The sequence below is a fragment of the Ammospiza nelsoni genome, chromosome 4, assembly GCF_027579445.1.
Source record: "Ammospiza nelsoni isolate bAmmNel1 chromosome 4, bAmmNel1.pri, whole genome shotgun sequence".
In the NCBI taxonomy this organism is placed as follows: Eukaryota; Metazoa; Chordata; class Aves; order Passeriformes; family Passerellidae; genus Ammospiza; species Ammospiza nelsoni.
In genome coordinates, this window is record NC_080636.1 from 55,826,928 (window position 1) to 55,843,368 (window position 16,441).

General features: G+C 41.6%; 1 protein-coding gene across 7 annotated transcripts in view; it reads right to left on the reverse strand.

Moving 5' to 3' along the window:
* Positions 1-284: 284 nt before the first annotated feature.
* Positions 285-16,441, reverse strand: part of ARHGAP24 (Rho GTPase activating protein 24) — a 250,779-nt gene continuing 234,622 nt past the window's right edge. For all 7 annotated transcript variants that reach the window (XM_059470849.1, XM_059470851.1, XM_059470850.1 and 4 more), the window contains 5 exons: positions 8,162-8,294; positions 7,324-7,397; positions 6,820-6,941; positions 3,186-4,257; positions 285-1,011 (listed from right to left, as the gene is read on the reverse strand). In XM_059470849.1, the coding sequence (XP_059326832.1) occupies positions 768-1,011; positions 3,186-4,257; positions 6,820-6,941; positions 7,324-7,397; positions 8,162-8,294 (1,645 nt within the window). In that variant the 3' untranslated portion in view covers positions 285-767. The remainder of the gene's footprint in view (positions 1,012-3,185; positions 4,258-6,819; positions 6,942-7,323; positions 7,398-8,161; positions 8,295-16,441) is intronic.

Genomic DNA, 16,441 nt, shown 5'->3' on the forward strand with positions numbered 1-16,441 from the left:
TCCTCAAGTCCCCCATTCCCCTATCCCCAACTTCTTCCTTGGTCACCCACATTTGCTCCCAAACAAGCAGCAGTTTATCCCTCTGTCACTGACTCCAGTCTAGACTGACTTCATATCCTCAGTTGTTATTTAATATTGGGGTACCCTAGAACTTGGTCCCCTGGCCATCAACTCTGTGAAAGCAGTATTGCTTTATTTTTCCCATGGCATTCTTCAGCCATATTTCAGTTTCTCAATCCTGCTATGTTTGAAAGCGACGCAAATCAGGGCTAACCATCCACACATTTACCTTAACATATCTGTTTATCTTCACTCCCCAGCAAAAGGGGTAACAAAAACAAAAAAAACCCATTTGATATACAAAATAAGCTGATGGTAACACAATGCCAAAAATAGCTTATTATGTTAAGTGCAAGGGAGAAAAGCCTTTATATAAAGCTTGATTGCAACAACATCTCAATTTACCAGTTTAAATACAAGACTTGCATTAAAATATTTCTTCAGATACATCTCTTGCTCTAAGGTGGTTTTTAAATTTATATACACATATCCAGTTGTAACACTTGACAGTAGTCTCATGAAGCATTCAAAGAGTATAACTTGGTAAGTACACACTGTAGATATGACTGCTTAATGTATGTATGATTTCCTCCTTCAAGGGTTTGTAACATTTGCTGAGTACTAGCCTCAGACAGGTGACCAGCCACCTGATACAGTATAATACCCCCAAGCCCTTCCTCAAGTCCCACAGCCTATGCTTCCACAGCTCACTGGATCCAGATGGTGTTGCCTCTTTCTGGTCTGCGAGACTCCACCGTCAATTCCCCAAAAGTAGAGAAAAACTGCTCCATTTCCTTCTGCAGCATATCATTCCTCTTCTCTGCATCCTCCTTCGCCCGCTCCGCGTTACGCATTTTGATTTCTACCATTGTGAACTTCTTCCTCTCTTGATCCAGCTCTTCATGCAGGGCCATCATTTCAGTCTCCAGGGTGAGGTTTCTCTGCTCCAGGCTGCATGAGGGAAATAAAAGCAGACAGGTCCTGAGCAGCACTCCTCACTCACTCAAGCAGAAACACACACCACCAACAAATTCCTACACATCTTTTCATTTCTAAAGCTTAGACTGAATTTCTGATGGGTGTATCTACAAACCATGGCTTCATCCATGAACTGCTCTCACAGGGCAAGCTCTCTGACAGTTTGTTAAAAAATACCTTTGTCTCTTTGGTAGCTCAATTAGAAAATGCCTTTGAACAGCAAAAGGCACAGAAGCAAACAGCTCCATCTAATTCTCCAGGAGTAGGTTAACTATTTACTTTACTTTCTGAAGTGTTGACACCCAGCTGCTGCTAGTTGCAGTAGTTACCCACAAGGTCAGAATAGTGCCCTGAATGTCTCTGTTTCACTGCTAATCTCCTTTCTCCTGCCCGCTGCATTATTTGCAAATATGGCAGTGTATGTATGTGTAAATATGGCTGTCATGAAGTTCAGTAAAGCAAGGTCCTACACCTGTGCCATGGCAACCCCAGGCACATCTACAGGCTGGCAAACAAGAGACTGTGAGCAGCCCTGCTGAGGAGGACTTGGGAGTGGTGGCTGATGAAAAACTCAACATGAGCTGGCCATGTGTGCCCACAGCCCAGAAAGCCAGTTGTATCCTGGCTGCATCCAGAGCAGCGTGGGGGAGGGGATTCTGCCCCTCTGCTCTGCTCTAGTGAGACCCCACCAGGAGTGCTGTGCCCAGCTCTGGTGCCTCCAGCAAAAGAAGGACATGGACCTGTTGGAGCAGGTCCAGAGGAGGACCATGGAGTTATAAGAGGACTGGAGTACCTTCCCTACAAAGACAGGCTGAGAAAGTTTGGGCTGTTCAGCCTGGTGAAGAGAAGGTTGTATGGAGATCTCATTGCAGCCTTCCTCTATCTGAAGGGGGCCTGCAGGGAAGCCAGAGGGACCCTTCATCAGGAGGTGTAGTGATAGGACAACAGGGAACGGCTTCAGGCTGGAAGAGAGTAGGTTTAGATGAGATGTTTGGAAGAAATTCTTTACTGTGAGGGTGGTGAGGCACTGGCACAGCTTGCCCAGAGAGGCTGTGGATGCCCCATCCCCGGCAGCGCTCAAAGCCAGGCTGGATGGGGCTCTGAGCAATTTGGTCTTGTGGGAGGTGTCCCTGCCCATGGCAGGGGTTGGAACTGCATGATGTTTAAGGTCCATTCCAACCCAAACCCTCCTAAGATGTTAGTGCTAAACACAGTCAGCACACATATTAAACTGTACATGAAGTGCTTCACTGCACTGCACACCATGCTGGAAAGAGTGGTGCAGGTGAAAGACTGCAACACCCTGTGTGCTGCACTCTGACTGGCAGCTGCTGTTGCCTGCAGCTCTCACACTGTGATCTATGACTTGCAGTGCCAGAGGTACCACAGCACAGAGCTGCTGTGTAACAGAGGTGAGAACAGAAAGTCCTGAACAGCTTGACTGAGGAACCTTTGTAAGAGAGCACATTCAGCTCCACACTGCTGAGTGCATTAATTAATGCTAAGCCCAGACTTTTAAGTTATTCACTGATCTCTACAACCACCCACCCCAGCAACCTTGCTCTGTATGAGTAGAGTCTGCACTGTCTGTAGATAAAGACACCCTCCTCCCTCCCTTGCCCTCTTTTAACAGGTCTGAGCTTTGAAGGAAAGGCTCAGCAGCAGAGCAAAGACAGGACAATGAGCAGATGCTGCATTTTCTCAAGAGGAATGAGGACTGCAAAGGAGTCCAGCAGTCTCCCCAGTCCCAAAAAAAACCCCTACAAGTGGAATATGACACAACAATGCTTTCACTGAAAGGTGACACTCAGTTGCCTTTCTCTCAATAATAAGCATGAAATAACAGAAACACTGTGAGAGGCTACTGATTTTGGTAATTAGATTTTATACAGACACTCACAAGGTTCTGGTTTTACTTTTGACACCAAAAGAATAATGTGTCACAACATGGCAAACAACTGCTCTGAACAAAACTCCTCTGGATCACAGTATCACTGAAGCAATGTAAACACTGAAAGATGACAAACCATTGGCAAGCATCTAGTGAGTGACACAGCAGTGACTGCAGCTAGTGCAATTCACGAGAGGAAAAACTTGGATTTACTCTGCAAGAGGCAGTCAGATGGTAGAGCGCTGAACCATCTTACCTTTTTATCCTTGTCTCATATTCTAGTTTTTGCCTGGCCATTTCTTGCTTCAAGCTGGACACCAGGCTGTGCAAAGCACTGTGGTTGTTGGTACTGCTGGGCACAAACGTTTCACTGTTATCGCTGCTGCTGGTGGCTCGGCTGCTGTGGCCCCCCACACTCCTCCTGTCACTTTTGTTCTCATAGTCACCGGGGTTAGAGAGCTCTTCGTGGGGTGGCCCATCCAGCACAGAGTCTTCGAAGTTACCCGCATAAAAGTCCTGCTCAGGGCAGGTGGTGGTGGATGAGCGACAGGAGTTGGAGTGCTCTGGGAGAGATATCTCACATGAGGATGTGGACCAGGTAGCACTGTCCACACTCTGCTTGTCATCAGAGTTCACCATGGAGAACTGCTGGTGGACATTGTCGTAGGTGGAGAGCCTGTTGTGCTGGCCCGACTCGGCCACCGAGGGCTCCCTCTGCTTGTTGTCCCTGAGGGTGACGAAGCCATTGGGCGCCCAGCCCGGGCTCCGGCTGCCCAGGCTGGTGCTGTGCCCGTCTGTGCTGGAGACGCCCATGCGCACCCCGCCGTTCTGCACGCTGTGGGTGCCCATCTTGGTCACCGGCCCCTTCAGGGATGACGTTCTTCTGGCTTGCAGGGAGCAGTTTGGCACGGCCTGGCTCTTCTCCGAGCCCTCCACGGAGCTGCTGAAGGACCCATTGGTGACTATGCCGCTACCTTTATTAAAAGCAGGATTCTTTTTCACCATGAGTGGCGGGCTCCTGGTGACATCTGGTTTCTGGATGCTGTTCCTGGGGCTGTTTGTCTTGCTGCCTGGCAGAGCAGTCGGAGACTCACAGTCCATGCTTCCCCTTTGGGGAGACTCGGGTGTGTCCCACGAGCAGCGCCTCACTGCTGTCTCCTTGGTATTGTTGTTCTCTTTGTTCTGTAGCTGCCCTGCAGTGGTTTTCTTTGGAATTTCGTTGTTGTTGTTGCACACCTCAGGTCCCATCTGAGGGTCTACATCCTTGGGAAACAGCTCTTCATGTTTGCTAATCATCACTGACATGAGCTGCTGGACTACTACTGTACCTGAAAGGGGACACCAAGCACATGGTTGTGAATGGCCTGTTTTATTTAAGGCGTAAATACATTTTATCTCCCAGATTCCACAAATACCTAGCTAACACTGAGCTTATACAAACATTGACACAATGCAGCCATCTGTGTAACACCCTGAATGTTTAAGAAGGCTGAAGTGCCTCTTGGCTACAGGGCCACATCAGCATGATCTCTTCCTTCCATCATATCAAGCCAGCAAGGCCTCACAGACCCCTAAAAACAACGGGAACATTTGCAAAGAGGCTGTTACTGTGACAGTAACTGCATCCCATGAAGACCACAGGAGGAGATAATGAGCAGAACACGGTAACATCATTCTAAGTGATGGCTCTCCACTCAATGTGGGGAACGTTTTAAAACCAAAGTCTCATTCTGGCACAGCACTTATGCCTGATAGTTTAACAGCAAACGGGCAGGCAAGGGATTTGCACTGCTGGAACAGACATTTTAGTCTTCTGAAGCGAAACAGTGCAGTAATGAGACAGAATTAATTTAATGTGAATGCATTTAACCACTCCATGGTGGTTAAACACAGCCAGAGAACTATGCCACATTATAGCACACTATGGAAGTAATGCAGGACCACAGCTTGCTGCTTCCTGTAATAGATGGCCACCTCTTCTCTAAAAGAGCAGCCCCTTGGTGTGCACACCACTTGACTACACTGTAATTTACACACTAGCATTTAGAGCTGGACTTGGCATGATAAAGATGTGCAACTCTATTTTGCTACGCAGACCCTCATTATGGTTTATTAAGAATATTTCAGGAACAAGGTCAAGGTAGTTATAATAATCACCTCATTTTTAAACTGTTAAAAAGCTTTGAGAGGCATGCTGTGCTTTTCTAATCAATAAATTCCCACTGTGCAAAAGTCATTTCACATCAACTTCTCTATAATACTCTGGATTTTATATCCCATTCTTTTAAAATACATGTACACCAAGAGTCAATTCAATGAGGGTACTCAGTATCTTTTTTAGCTGTTCTCACTTGTTTGTTTGCTGAGGCAAAATGATACTTTAGAACTAGGCAGCAGGAAAATTCACTTAGCTAATCCCCTGGCACACTTAGCTGCATTCCTTCTTAGAACATTACCTGTTGTGTGCAGAACTTTACTACAAACATTGCTTTGTCCTCAGGCAACTTTTATAACTGCATTTGATAGGGGAAAAAAATTCCCTGTGGCTGGAGTTCTGAAAGAAATCTCTGCTGAATCAAACAAAACCAACTCCTGATCCCCATCAATAAAGATATGATTCCCCAGAGCTGCATGTTTTATTTTGAATGATTGTGCAAGAAAAGCACTCTGTATCTTCCAAAAGGCAAAGAGAAATGATGAAGGGTGGCCATGAGCACCGATCAATGTGTAGTCTTTGTTCAAAGTCCCTATACATTTAAATATGTGTAGCCCAATTGCAAATCAGCACTGTCTTCTATCAAATCTTACAGTAATGCTTAGAAGACGTCATGAATCTGTTTAATCAAACCTGTTTCTCAATAGTTAAAGAAGTGTTATGTGTTTTCCTACAGAGATTGTAGCACCCATCCCGTTTCCTGCAACAGGCACCATCATTTTAATTCTAGGGCTGTTGATAAGCAGGCTGGAGAGCTGCTCCAGACAGTATTCACAGAATTCATGTATGATTTGGCAATGCCATGTTTCTGTTCATAACAACATGGTCATTGTCATAAGAATTAAAAAGAAGGAGAAGAAAAAGAAAGGTTTCAGATAAACAAGTAAATGAACAAAGTATAAAGGGAATTGTATCCGGGAAGAGAAAAAGCATCGTACTCACAGGAAAAGACTAATTCCATACACTATGAAATAAACCATGAAAACTGCATTTTTAAAATTTTCAGTGTACAGTCTATGGATAGCCCTAATTTTTGAGAAAGCTGAGTAAATCCTACACATTAAACAAAACATGTTTGATGGCAGAAAAGGCATTGTATACTTCATGCAGAGTTACAGTTGCAAAAATTAAGACTAGAAGAAAGTCAGTCACTGGAGGACATTGTCATGTCCATATTTTTGTCTTAATCACAGCAAAATGCTACAGCTGAACATGGCTGTAAATGAGAGCATGCAATCAATCTGGTAAATTGATTCCTGCTGTTCAGCAAGGCATGGAATACACAACTGCCTCGTGGGGGTTCTACATGGGTCACTGCAGTGTGAACCTGAGCTGTTCCTTGTCCTCAAGAAGCACAGGTGAAATATTAACTGCACTCCAACTCCATGTGCTGAGTAAGAACATGCCGTGCTTGCAGGAATTTTTGAGAGAGAAGGTCCATGTTTAGTGAAGCTGCCAAGGCAGAACAATCTCATGCAAAGTCCCTATGCAATACTGCACATTCCAGTAGTTTTCACACTAGCCTGCAAGATTTAACCCAAAAGCTCATTCAGGTTGAAAATTTCTGTCTCTATATAACAGATACATGGAACTTACTGCACAGACTGGTATATGTTGGTAATAAACCTAAAGACATTTCTTCTTTTCTCTTACAAGTTATGTACAGTAAGCTTACCCTCCATGATAGTCAGAGGATCTTCCACTTTGGGGCGCAGGATGTTGGGGCCAAAAACCGTAGCCAGGTTTTGCACACTCATTTTGTTCACACCTGAATACGACTGCACTTCATCAAGGAATCTGTGGGGAACATGTAAGGAATTAGGAAAAAGTCAAATCATGTGATTGTTTCCTAACATAGTTTAAGTATTGTATTCCAAATGCAAACAAAGCCAATAACTGCAGTTAGAAATGAGAAAAACAAGGTCCTGTCAAGAGGATAGAATATGTTCACTTCTACTTTCTTGCACTCCTTGCCTGCTTATGAAAGAAAAGTCACAATCTTGATAGAGCAAATTACTCATTAGTCATGCAGTAAACCTACCATTTTGGTACCTTCACTTGAGTTCTCCAGCCCTCCAAGTGTGAGTAATGTTTTTCCTTCAGGGCACACAGACAGACAGGTCTGCCTGTCAGCTCACACTTATAAATACCATTGTGATAGTCTTGCAAGAACACTTACCTACAGATGTATTTCAGCAGATTGTAATTGACAGCTGGCAGGCTCTTCACTTGCTTCACCAGTTCCTTCAGGCCCTTTAAGAGTTTTAAGGAAAAATACAGAGTGAGTAGGCACAGTTTTTTAATATTTTATCAGAGATTTAAAAAAAAAAAAGTCAGCAATTCCAATTACAACACAACAGACACACTACTGAAAGAGCAGCATTAAATACAGGTTATGATAAAGAACAAGCAGCTTGTAGAACCCATTTTGGATTAGGCTAACATGGATTAACTCTGGAAAAAAAATAAACAAGAAAATAAATATCTTGGTTTCATCATGTCTTTTCTTTTTCTTTCATTCTTTCTTTTTTTGAGCATCAGCTCCATTCCTCCTGCTGACAACAAGGCTAAGCATTTCAGGAACAGTTCTGGTTTGAACTAGCTGGCATTTCCTACAAGAAACTATTTGGTTATTTTATCCATTTCTGGTCCACAGTAGATTCTGACTAATAAATGACTCCTGATTTAACAGAAAGAGTTGAACAGCAACCATCAAGACCCTTCCTCTTACAGTTCAGAGTCTAATCCATGAAAATATACATCTCTTCCATGCAAAATGGAAGCTATTGACTACAGTGATGTTTACTCGAACTGGATTCAGAGACATGCAATAAATACAGCTAAGGTTATGCTACACACTTTTATTTTGAATTCTCAAGGACCCAGGTGGCAAGAATTTTCATACAAAACCTGCTTCAATTAACAGATGCTCATTCAAATTAGGACAACTGCCAGCTTCTCTCCTCCTGAGAACTGGAACAGTTTTTTATTTCATCTTACTTGAGTTACCAACTCACCGTTTCTTCCTCCTTGCTGAGCATTTTGGCACAGGAAAGAAAATCTTCATACTTTGCATATGGTACAACTGGTTCTGGGAGCTCCCTTAGGTACAGCTTGAGCAGTGAAGCCACGGTGTGCACATCTGTGTTGCTGTTGGGGTGGAATACAAGAAGTCATTAATGTGAATCAGGATGATGCTGTGAGACTGACAAGTTAAAACCTGCCACTTTTCCACTGCCACTCCACACTTTACTCATCACCAATATATATGTATCTACAAACCCTACCTGTAATCTGTTTTTCGTTAGATTTTTTTGTCCTATAAAGAACTCAGGATACCCACAGGCAAATGTCCATCAGCTCTAGTGATTTATTACCATAAATAATTACACATAAGGCCCTGTTTGCAGAGACAGGTATGGAGGAGATAGATCCTGCCTCTTGTTGACAAGCATCTCCCTCCAGACATGCAAAATTCATCCTAAATGACACTTTTCATTTTCACCTGAGCTAGAAACAAGGCATTTACACACTGGGAATTTTTCTCCTACTAGAGATGGCCCCAGCTCCCAAAACATGCCCAGTGTGTCTCAATTCCATTTTATCACCACATCCTCTGTTACCACTATTCAAGAAGCAGGTTTTAAAGGAAACATATCTACCACAGGCATTTAGTTGAAATCTACCTACTGGAATTAAAGCTTTTTCCCTGATATGTGTCTTTTTCCTGTGGGATCCCACTAAATGACTGCTGTGCCTTATAGCTGTACTCTTACACTGAAAACCTTGATAAACTACACTCAGAACCACAAATCCCTGGGAAATGAGTTTTAGCTCTATCCTCTACCAAGTAAGCAGAGGCACCAAACAGAAAATGAGTGAATGCTTGTAGCACAGGTAACATCAAAGGGCCAGCAGTCAAAGGCCTGATGCAACATGTGCCTCCCATGACTGCATTTGCAGAAATTTAAGGCTTTTTTGGATACAGCTAGTAGGAGCCTCAGCTGTTTATCAGGCACATTAAAGTAACACAGAGAGAGGGATCACAACCACAAGTTCAGACAATGCAATCACACTTGCTTCAATGTTTCTGTGGTGTGTAAATTACACTCCTGTTAACCTAGCAGTATTTATCTAAAAATAAGTAAGTAGAAATTAGACATAAGGCACAAGTTAGCATGAAGAAATCTCTCTTGCATTATGTCTGGCTCCATCCCTGGGTTTAGCTACTCAGGCATTTATTCAAATCCTTACTGGAATGTTCTACATGCTTACCCTGGCTCAGATAAAGAATTGTACTGCAAGCTGCTATCTTTCCCTCTGATTTCTGAAAAATCACAGAAGGGGCACTAAATTTTGCTCATTTCATTAATAAGAAACAGGAAAGGCACACACGCCTACAAGGTGCATTATTATGTATTTTCTTTTTCTTTGAAGACTTCACACATGGAGTATTTCTTTTTAACTCACAGTATCTCAAAGGGAGCCATTGGTATTTGACACATTTAAGCTTTGCTAGAGGTATGTTAATCATTATTTTGGAATAATCTGTTAAAGCAGTAATGGCTTTTACTAAGTTAAATCTTAACAGGAATGGTGGGAACAGCCTTAGAGTAATGTGGTATGGTATGTCAGAAGAAGAGAGATGATAAAGCAAAGAGAGATGATAAAGCACTGTGTATGTTTTAATGTTCACCACCACCAAACTCCTCAAAATGAATGTGCAGAAAACATTTCTAATTCCAGAATGAATAATTCCCAGCCCAAATTCCAAAACAAGTTTTCCAGAGAAACTCTGTAAACCACTAATGCAAACCCACATTTTTAAACAAAGTTCAAATTCTAATCTCTTGATTGCAACCCTCTGTTGTAGAGTGGCTGGAATTCAAAATGGTATTTGCCTACCCCCCAAACTTTTTGAATACATATATAACAGATGTGGGGAACTACTAGCATGAAACTAGGTCTGATTGTAGTCTTTAATGGTATTTCAAATGCTAGCTCAGATTTGGCCTCTAACCTTTCTGCTCTATCTAATCTCAACTCAGCATTGATCATCTTTCTGATGATTTTATTATTACTGCTTTTTTAATTTAAACCAGGACACTCCTCACACCTTGCTGAAGGACTTAACCCCCTCTTTACAGAGTCTATTTGCATAAAACTGGAGAGGTCTTTCCAAAATACAAGGATCAAACAGGGTAAGTGAGGGAAATTACTGAAGAACAATTAGAAGGTGGCACACAGGTCTCTCAGTAAGGGGATTACACAGTAACATCCTCCCTTCTTTGTACTGCCAGGATCACGCTTCCTGTAGTATGTAAGAATGATTTCACACCAGTCCTTGCTGTGGAATACTTGTTCCTAGAGGGCACAGCAGCTGAAGGATAAAAAAGGTTGAAGAAGGAGACAGAAGCCTTGAAATTTAATGCAATTTCTAAACTTTCTTATTTTGGTGTGAAGTACTGTTAGGTTATCACTGCAAGAGGTAAGCTGAGTACCATAAATTGCAGGTCTGCCATGGAAGAACTGAGAGAGAAACAGGGAGGCAGGATGCTGAGGAGGAAGGAAATGGCAAGTGTTGCTCTCAAATTAACTTCCTGAAGCACATGCTGTATTTACAAGTATGTAGAAAGGTCTTTTATAAAATGGGATTAGAAACCCAGGTCACAATCAGCAGACAGAGACATATATACAATATTTTAAACTAATTTTCAAATCTTTTTTCCTACAGCAATACCACAGACTGCCACAAGATGGTGGGGTCACAAAATAAGATTCTGGAATATTTGGGTTTTTTTTCCCTTAACAGTACTGGATCACTTCTTAAGACTTAATCTATCTGTACAGAGATTACCATACAGATTTGGGCAGCACAAACAAAATAAACACAGCCTGCATACACAGACATACTGCTTGCCAAGCTCTTTAAGAACTGGATTTTTAAATTCTGCTTTATGAACACTAAGACAAAAGCTAGCAACTTTCTTTGAGTGTAATTGTGGGTAAAAAAATGTCATTATTTTTATAAATAATGTAACTAAAAGACTGTCTCTCAGCATCTGGGACTTTTTTAGACCTTGCAATGTAGTATTATTTTTTTCACCTTCTGCTTTAAATTACAGGGGAAAATTTTAAAATGGCACACTTCAGTCCTAATGCATCTGTATTTTGGGTGTTTTAGTCCACAAATACCACTAAACACTTTTCAGCCACAGAGGACAGCTGTAGGTTTCAAACAAGTGCTGAAGTGGAGGGCTGGGAGCATTTATTTCCCTTTCTAATCTACACTGTTCCATCGACAGTCTAAGTCAAAAACCAGCACTTAGATCTCTGCCTTGAGGATAACTGGTGTAGTTTTTAAAACATGGATCTTTGCAGGCCTATGGAGGACCTTTTCCTCATGGACTTTTTTCAGTTACAACTGATCAGCTTAAGACAGGGCAGAATTTCCCCCTTGAGCACTGTCCTTGCCTACATTCCAGAATCATTACAGCTACAGAAATTTAATGATTATACCTATCATCATATTTCTTTTGCTATCTGACTGTGTAATATCAAAGTGGTTTATGATTACACATTCATAATTAACATGATTAGAAGCATTCATTAATTTTTATTAAAACACAGGATGTCAATTCTGGCAGAAAATCCTCTGTTATCTAAATTGGAACAACTCTCATTAACTGAGGCAGACTTTCTCCAAGTGCACAATTACAAGCTTGAAATGGGAATGACGAAGCACAAAGTGGGGAATTTAATGTAACATAAAAAGCAGCAGCAAGCTGAGGAACAGCTATTTTGGCATGTTGTGGTGGGAGGTCTAAGAAAGATGACTTATCTCACTGAAATATTAATCCTGCATTCATGGTGGCATTTCCAAAGGAGCATGCCCCCGCTCCAGCACTGTTCATGCACAGGCATGACAAATGCAAACGTGTCCCAGCCTCTCCTTAGTCATCATATTCAAAGGCCCATTCATCTGAGCTTTGTCAGTAATATCTCTCATGGCGTTGCTGTTCTGACAGCACTTTCCTTTGTGATACCACAGACACCGTGGAAGTGCCTGTCAGACTGATTACACTCCCTGCAGTTTTTCACTCCCTCCACCATAAACAATATCCCTGGAGCCCAGCAGGTCACCAGCAATCCAGGCAGAGCCCTCACACTCCGAGCAGCAGACAGCGTGCTCAGAGAGCTGCAGTCAGCGCTCCACGCACAAAGCCAACAAGCCCTCGTAAACTCCCCGAGAGGAAGTATTAACAAGGCAAGGTCACATCACAAAAAGATTAATGCCCTGCCAAAAATAGCTCTAGATCATGATGGCACATAAACAGTTTGCATGAAGAACAAACAATAGGGAACAATAAGCGGCGAGGCTGTAATTCAATTTAAGAGTCCTGGTAATAAAACAAAGGAGAACATTACATTTTGTGTACCAGTTTGACTGATTTTGGGAGACAGGCTTTGGTCCAGAAATTCAAAGGTCAGGTTAACTTAATGTCCTATGTGATTTTTCTTCCTCTATGTGGGTATTTTCAAAGCATTACTCTAGATAATTTTCCTACATAATGGAGAGATCTAGTACAAGCAGTCCTGTGCTTCATTAAATTTTGCCCACGCCTTGTGAAGCATATATGAAAGCATTTATCAGTCTGCCTCTAGTATAAGCTAATAACTGATTTCTATTCTTGTTTTTGGTTTAGACAGAGAAATAAACCAAGCCTATCCTGCTCCTTTGTCCTGGAAGCATGCTACCTTCCACAGTCCACAAGGAATGGTGAAGACTGGCGGACTCTATTTCTGAGTTAGGTACCAACTGCAGTAATTGTAACAGCAGCCAATTTATGCAGGCTTATAAAGGCTTTAAAAACAGCAATGAAGACAGCAATTTAGGACAAGGAAAAAGACAAACTCCATGGGGAAGGATGTTAAAAATTACTTCAAAAAATACAGGTCCTTAAACATACAAAAGTGCTTTCAGGTAAGGTGGCCAGAGGTCTAAGAAACAGCTGGGTTTCCTCTAGGAAAAAGATCTACCAGCTCCACTAAATATACTGGTAATTATCTTCTCTTGATAGATTGTTCAGAAAAACTGTTAAGATTCTCCAATATTTTTCAGGGACTGCAAGCATATGTAAAAACATGGAAACTCACAACAAATAACCTACCTGTTCTTGTTTACTGAAAGAGAAAGCCACCAATTTTGCAATCTGTTTTTTTCAAGAAGGCTTTAAAAACCTCACTGTCTCAGACATTGCACAGGGTAACAAAATGTCATCCTTTCCTAAAGATGACCATGGCCCTCTAAGAAATCATTGATCAGTGGCATATGAAATACATAGCTGACTTTTTTTTTTATCAGAGCTGACAAACCAACCATTTCTGAAATTGAAATTTATGCAAAGTCACTACAAATGTTCATTCACTGCCAGTAACTAAAAACACTCTGAGGACACCAAACCCAACTAAAAACACAACAGGACACCAATTAAACTAATTTAATGACCCTTGCAACACACTAGATATATCTCCTAATGAGTATTTAATTGCTAGACTAGGTCTTTAAGTTGTGCCATATGCAGTGATTATTTCTGTTAGCTGGTTAGAGTAAGGGCTGGAACTGGAAAGGACATGAAGTGGGTCCAGAGGCATAGCTGATGAGCAGATTGAGAGGATCAGGGAAGAAAGGCTGGAACCAGCAGAAACAAACAGGAATTGTCACAGGCCTAAGGCCATTTGTGTTTGGCAGGAACAAGCCTTGGAGTAAAGATTCATTTCACATAAAAATGTGGAGTTTAAGGGATTACTGCATTTTGCCAGTAGGAAGGCATATGAAGCGCCTTCTTTGTGGGAAACTATCTGCTTCTAAACAAATTCTTATGTACAGGCTTGGATCTGAAAAACAAAGAACAACTTTTACAACCAGTGTTTTCTGCTTGCCATCTGCACAGTGCCCATGCAGACTGCAGCCCAAATGAGACACATTCCATTTCCAGAATTCACCAAAACTTTATAACATTCTTTTAAATTCTTCTTTTAATATTTTTCTCCTCCTCTGGAGAAGAAAAAGAATTGTGCATGTGCTTCTTCTCACCTCATCCTTGTCACTGTCTTATTTTGCTTCAACAACCCCAGTGATTAAATGCCTACGAACATAACAGCTTTACATTTTGGATTATTTGGCTCCAGTGAATAAGCACTTGCCAGCTATCACGTTCTACCAACTTAGGCACCTTTTCTCAGCTGACTGCAATGGTGACCAGTGCAGTAACATCTTGTTCCTTTTTTAGAGCAATTCATACCCATAAGAGAACGTATTAGGGACTTTGTTTTGCTAAATATCCATTTATGTGCTCTCCTCCTCTCTTGTGCATGCACACAAATGCTGGCGGGTGAGCTATGTAACTTTTAAACTCTCTGAACCACTGAACTATGTTCATCAGTAATAGTTATGAAAATCCAAGCCACACACATCAATCATATCATTTTTTTATTAATATATGTTTCAGTGACATTTCAAATATTTTTTTCTCCCTGAGCAATCTTATCTCACATGTCATCTGGTAGTAATTGTGATGAACAGCAGATGAAAAGAGGCAATATGGAAAAAGAAATCCAATTTTTACCCCTCCAAGGTAAAAACTGTAGAACAAATCCTTATGCAATTTTCCTTATGCAGTGCCATATTCTCTGTGCTAATTTCACAGAACAAATGGTCATAATTCACTTTGTGTCATTACAAATGCATGATTTGTAAAGGAGATGAGGGACTTTATAAGTAAAACATAAGCCACACACACAAGGAGAGAGAAGCAAATACCCCAAGGGGGAAGAAAATGGATTCCCTGGAGGGGGCAATTCTACACAGAGGTGGAGCTGTACTGGAAATACCAAGGATATTTCAAATAGTAGCAAGCATGAGTGATTGCCTAATTGCACAGCTAGTTCCTTAGAGCAAATTTCACAATATGTACAGATACATTCAGAGGGAGTGAGGTATTTATTGATTTTTGTTTCTAAACTGACACACAATTTTGAGGCGTTGTGTTTTTCCTCACAGAAGAGGCCTCAGCAGTTTTCAGCTGCAGCAGCTGCACCTCACCTTTCCAATACTGATCAGCAAGAAATGATGGTGTTCCAGTGTTTGTCAGAGGGGGCCTGAGGTGTTGGATGTTTCAAATCAGACACAGAATTTTCTCAGTCGGTGAGACGGAAAATTTTTAAATGCTTGTTCCATTCTCATACACAATTCCTCAGCAACATCTTATTCCAATCATAAGATCAAGATCAAAATTACTAAGTGGAGGTTCTTTCCACTATGTTTTTTGTAACTGACTTCAGAATTGGAACACCCAGCTCCTAACTCACATGACAGCAACCATTTCTCAGGTACGTTTTATATGTTTCAAAATATGAAATTTTCTGCATTTTCTTCTGAGTGAAGCTATTCCCATTGTTTCTAATTTGCTTTATTTGCTCTGGTTGTGCTTGCTCTGTGGTCTTCTCTGCCAGGGGGGTGCAGACAGGAAGGCAAGAGGGGACAAAGAAGGACAGGGGCTCCACAGAACCATGGATAGCAGCTGAACTCTGGGCAAAGAGCAGATCTGTGCCTCTGAACTCCATCTCCCAACACGAGCATGGTGAGGTGTGCAACCATCTTAAAACACAGATGGCATTTTAAAGGAGTACTAACCATTGTATATGATCTTACTTTTGGTTTTGTCTTTAATTCTATGGTACATATTTTACTGAATCGGCTATGAAGGCATAAAGAGAAGAAGAATTATTCAACAGCAATTTGTCACACAAAAATAAAGCCTATTTTCACATATATTTCAACATGTCTCACATGTTCTGAAGTGTTTGTCTGACTAACATGCACTTGCACATGGAAAAAAAGTGAGTATGGAAAGTGGCAAACTCCTCAAACACCAGCTCTCTTTGTGTTAGTTCCAACTCTGATGACAGCAGCCAGTCTTTCTCCCTGCCAGAGCCAGTGACCCAGCACTGCTACGGAAGTGTGACCTGTATTCCATTGTGTTCCATGCCCCAGGAACAAAAATGTCAGCTCTGCTCCAACTGCAAAAATCTCTGTTGCTATCGATGTAAATTAATAGAGAGAACCTGGGTGGATTTTGCATGATGGGACTTTTGGCTAATAATAACATGTAATTAATTACAGATTAAACACAGTGGATCTAGACGTTCACAAGAAAAAGTGAGCATGGATGCCTAATGTATGTGTTTTTTTCTTTCTCTACAGCACTATTTATACTGTGGCCACTTTCCAAGAG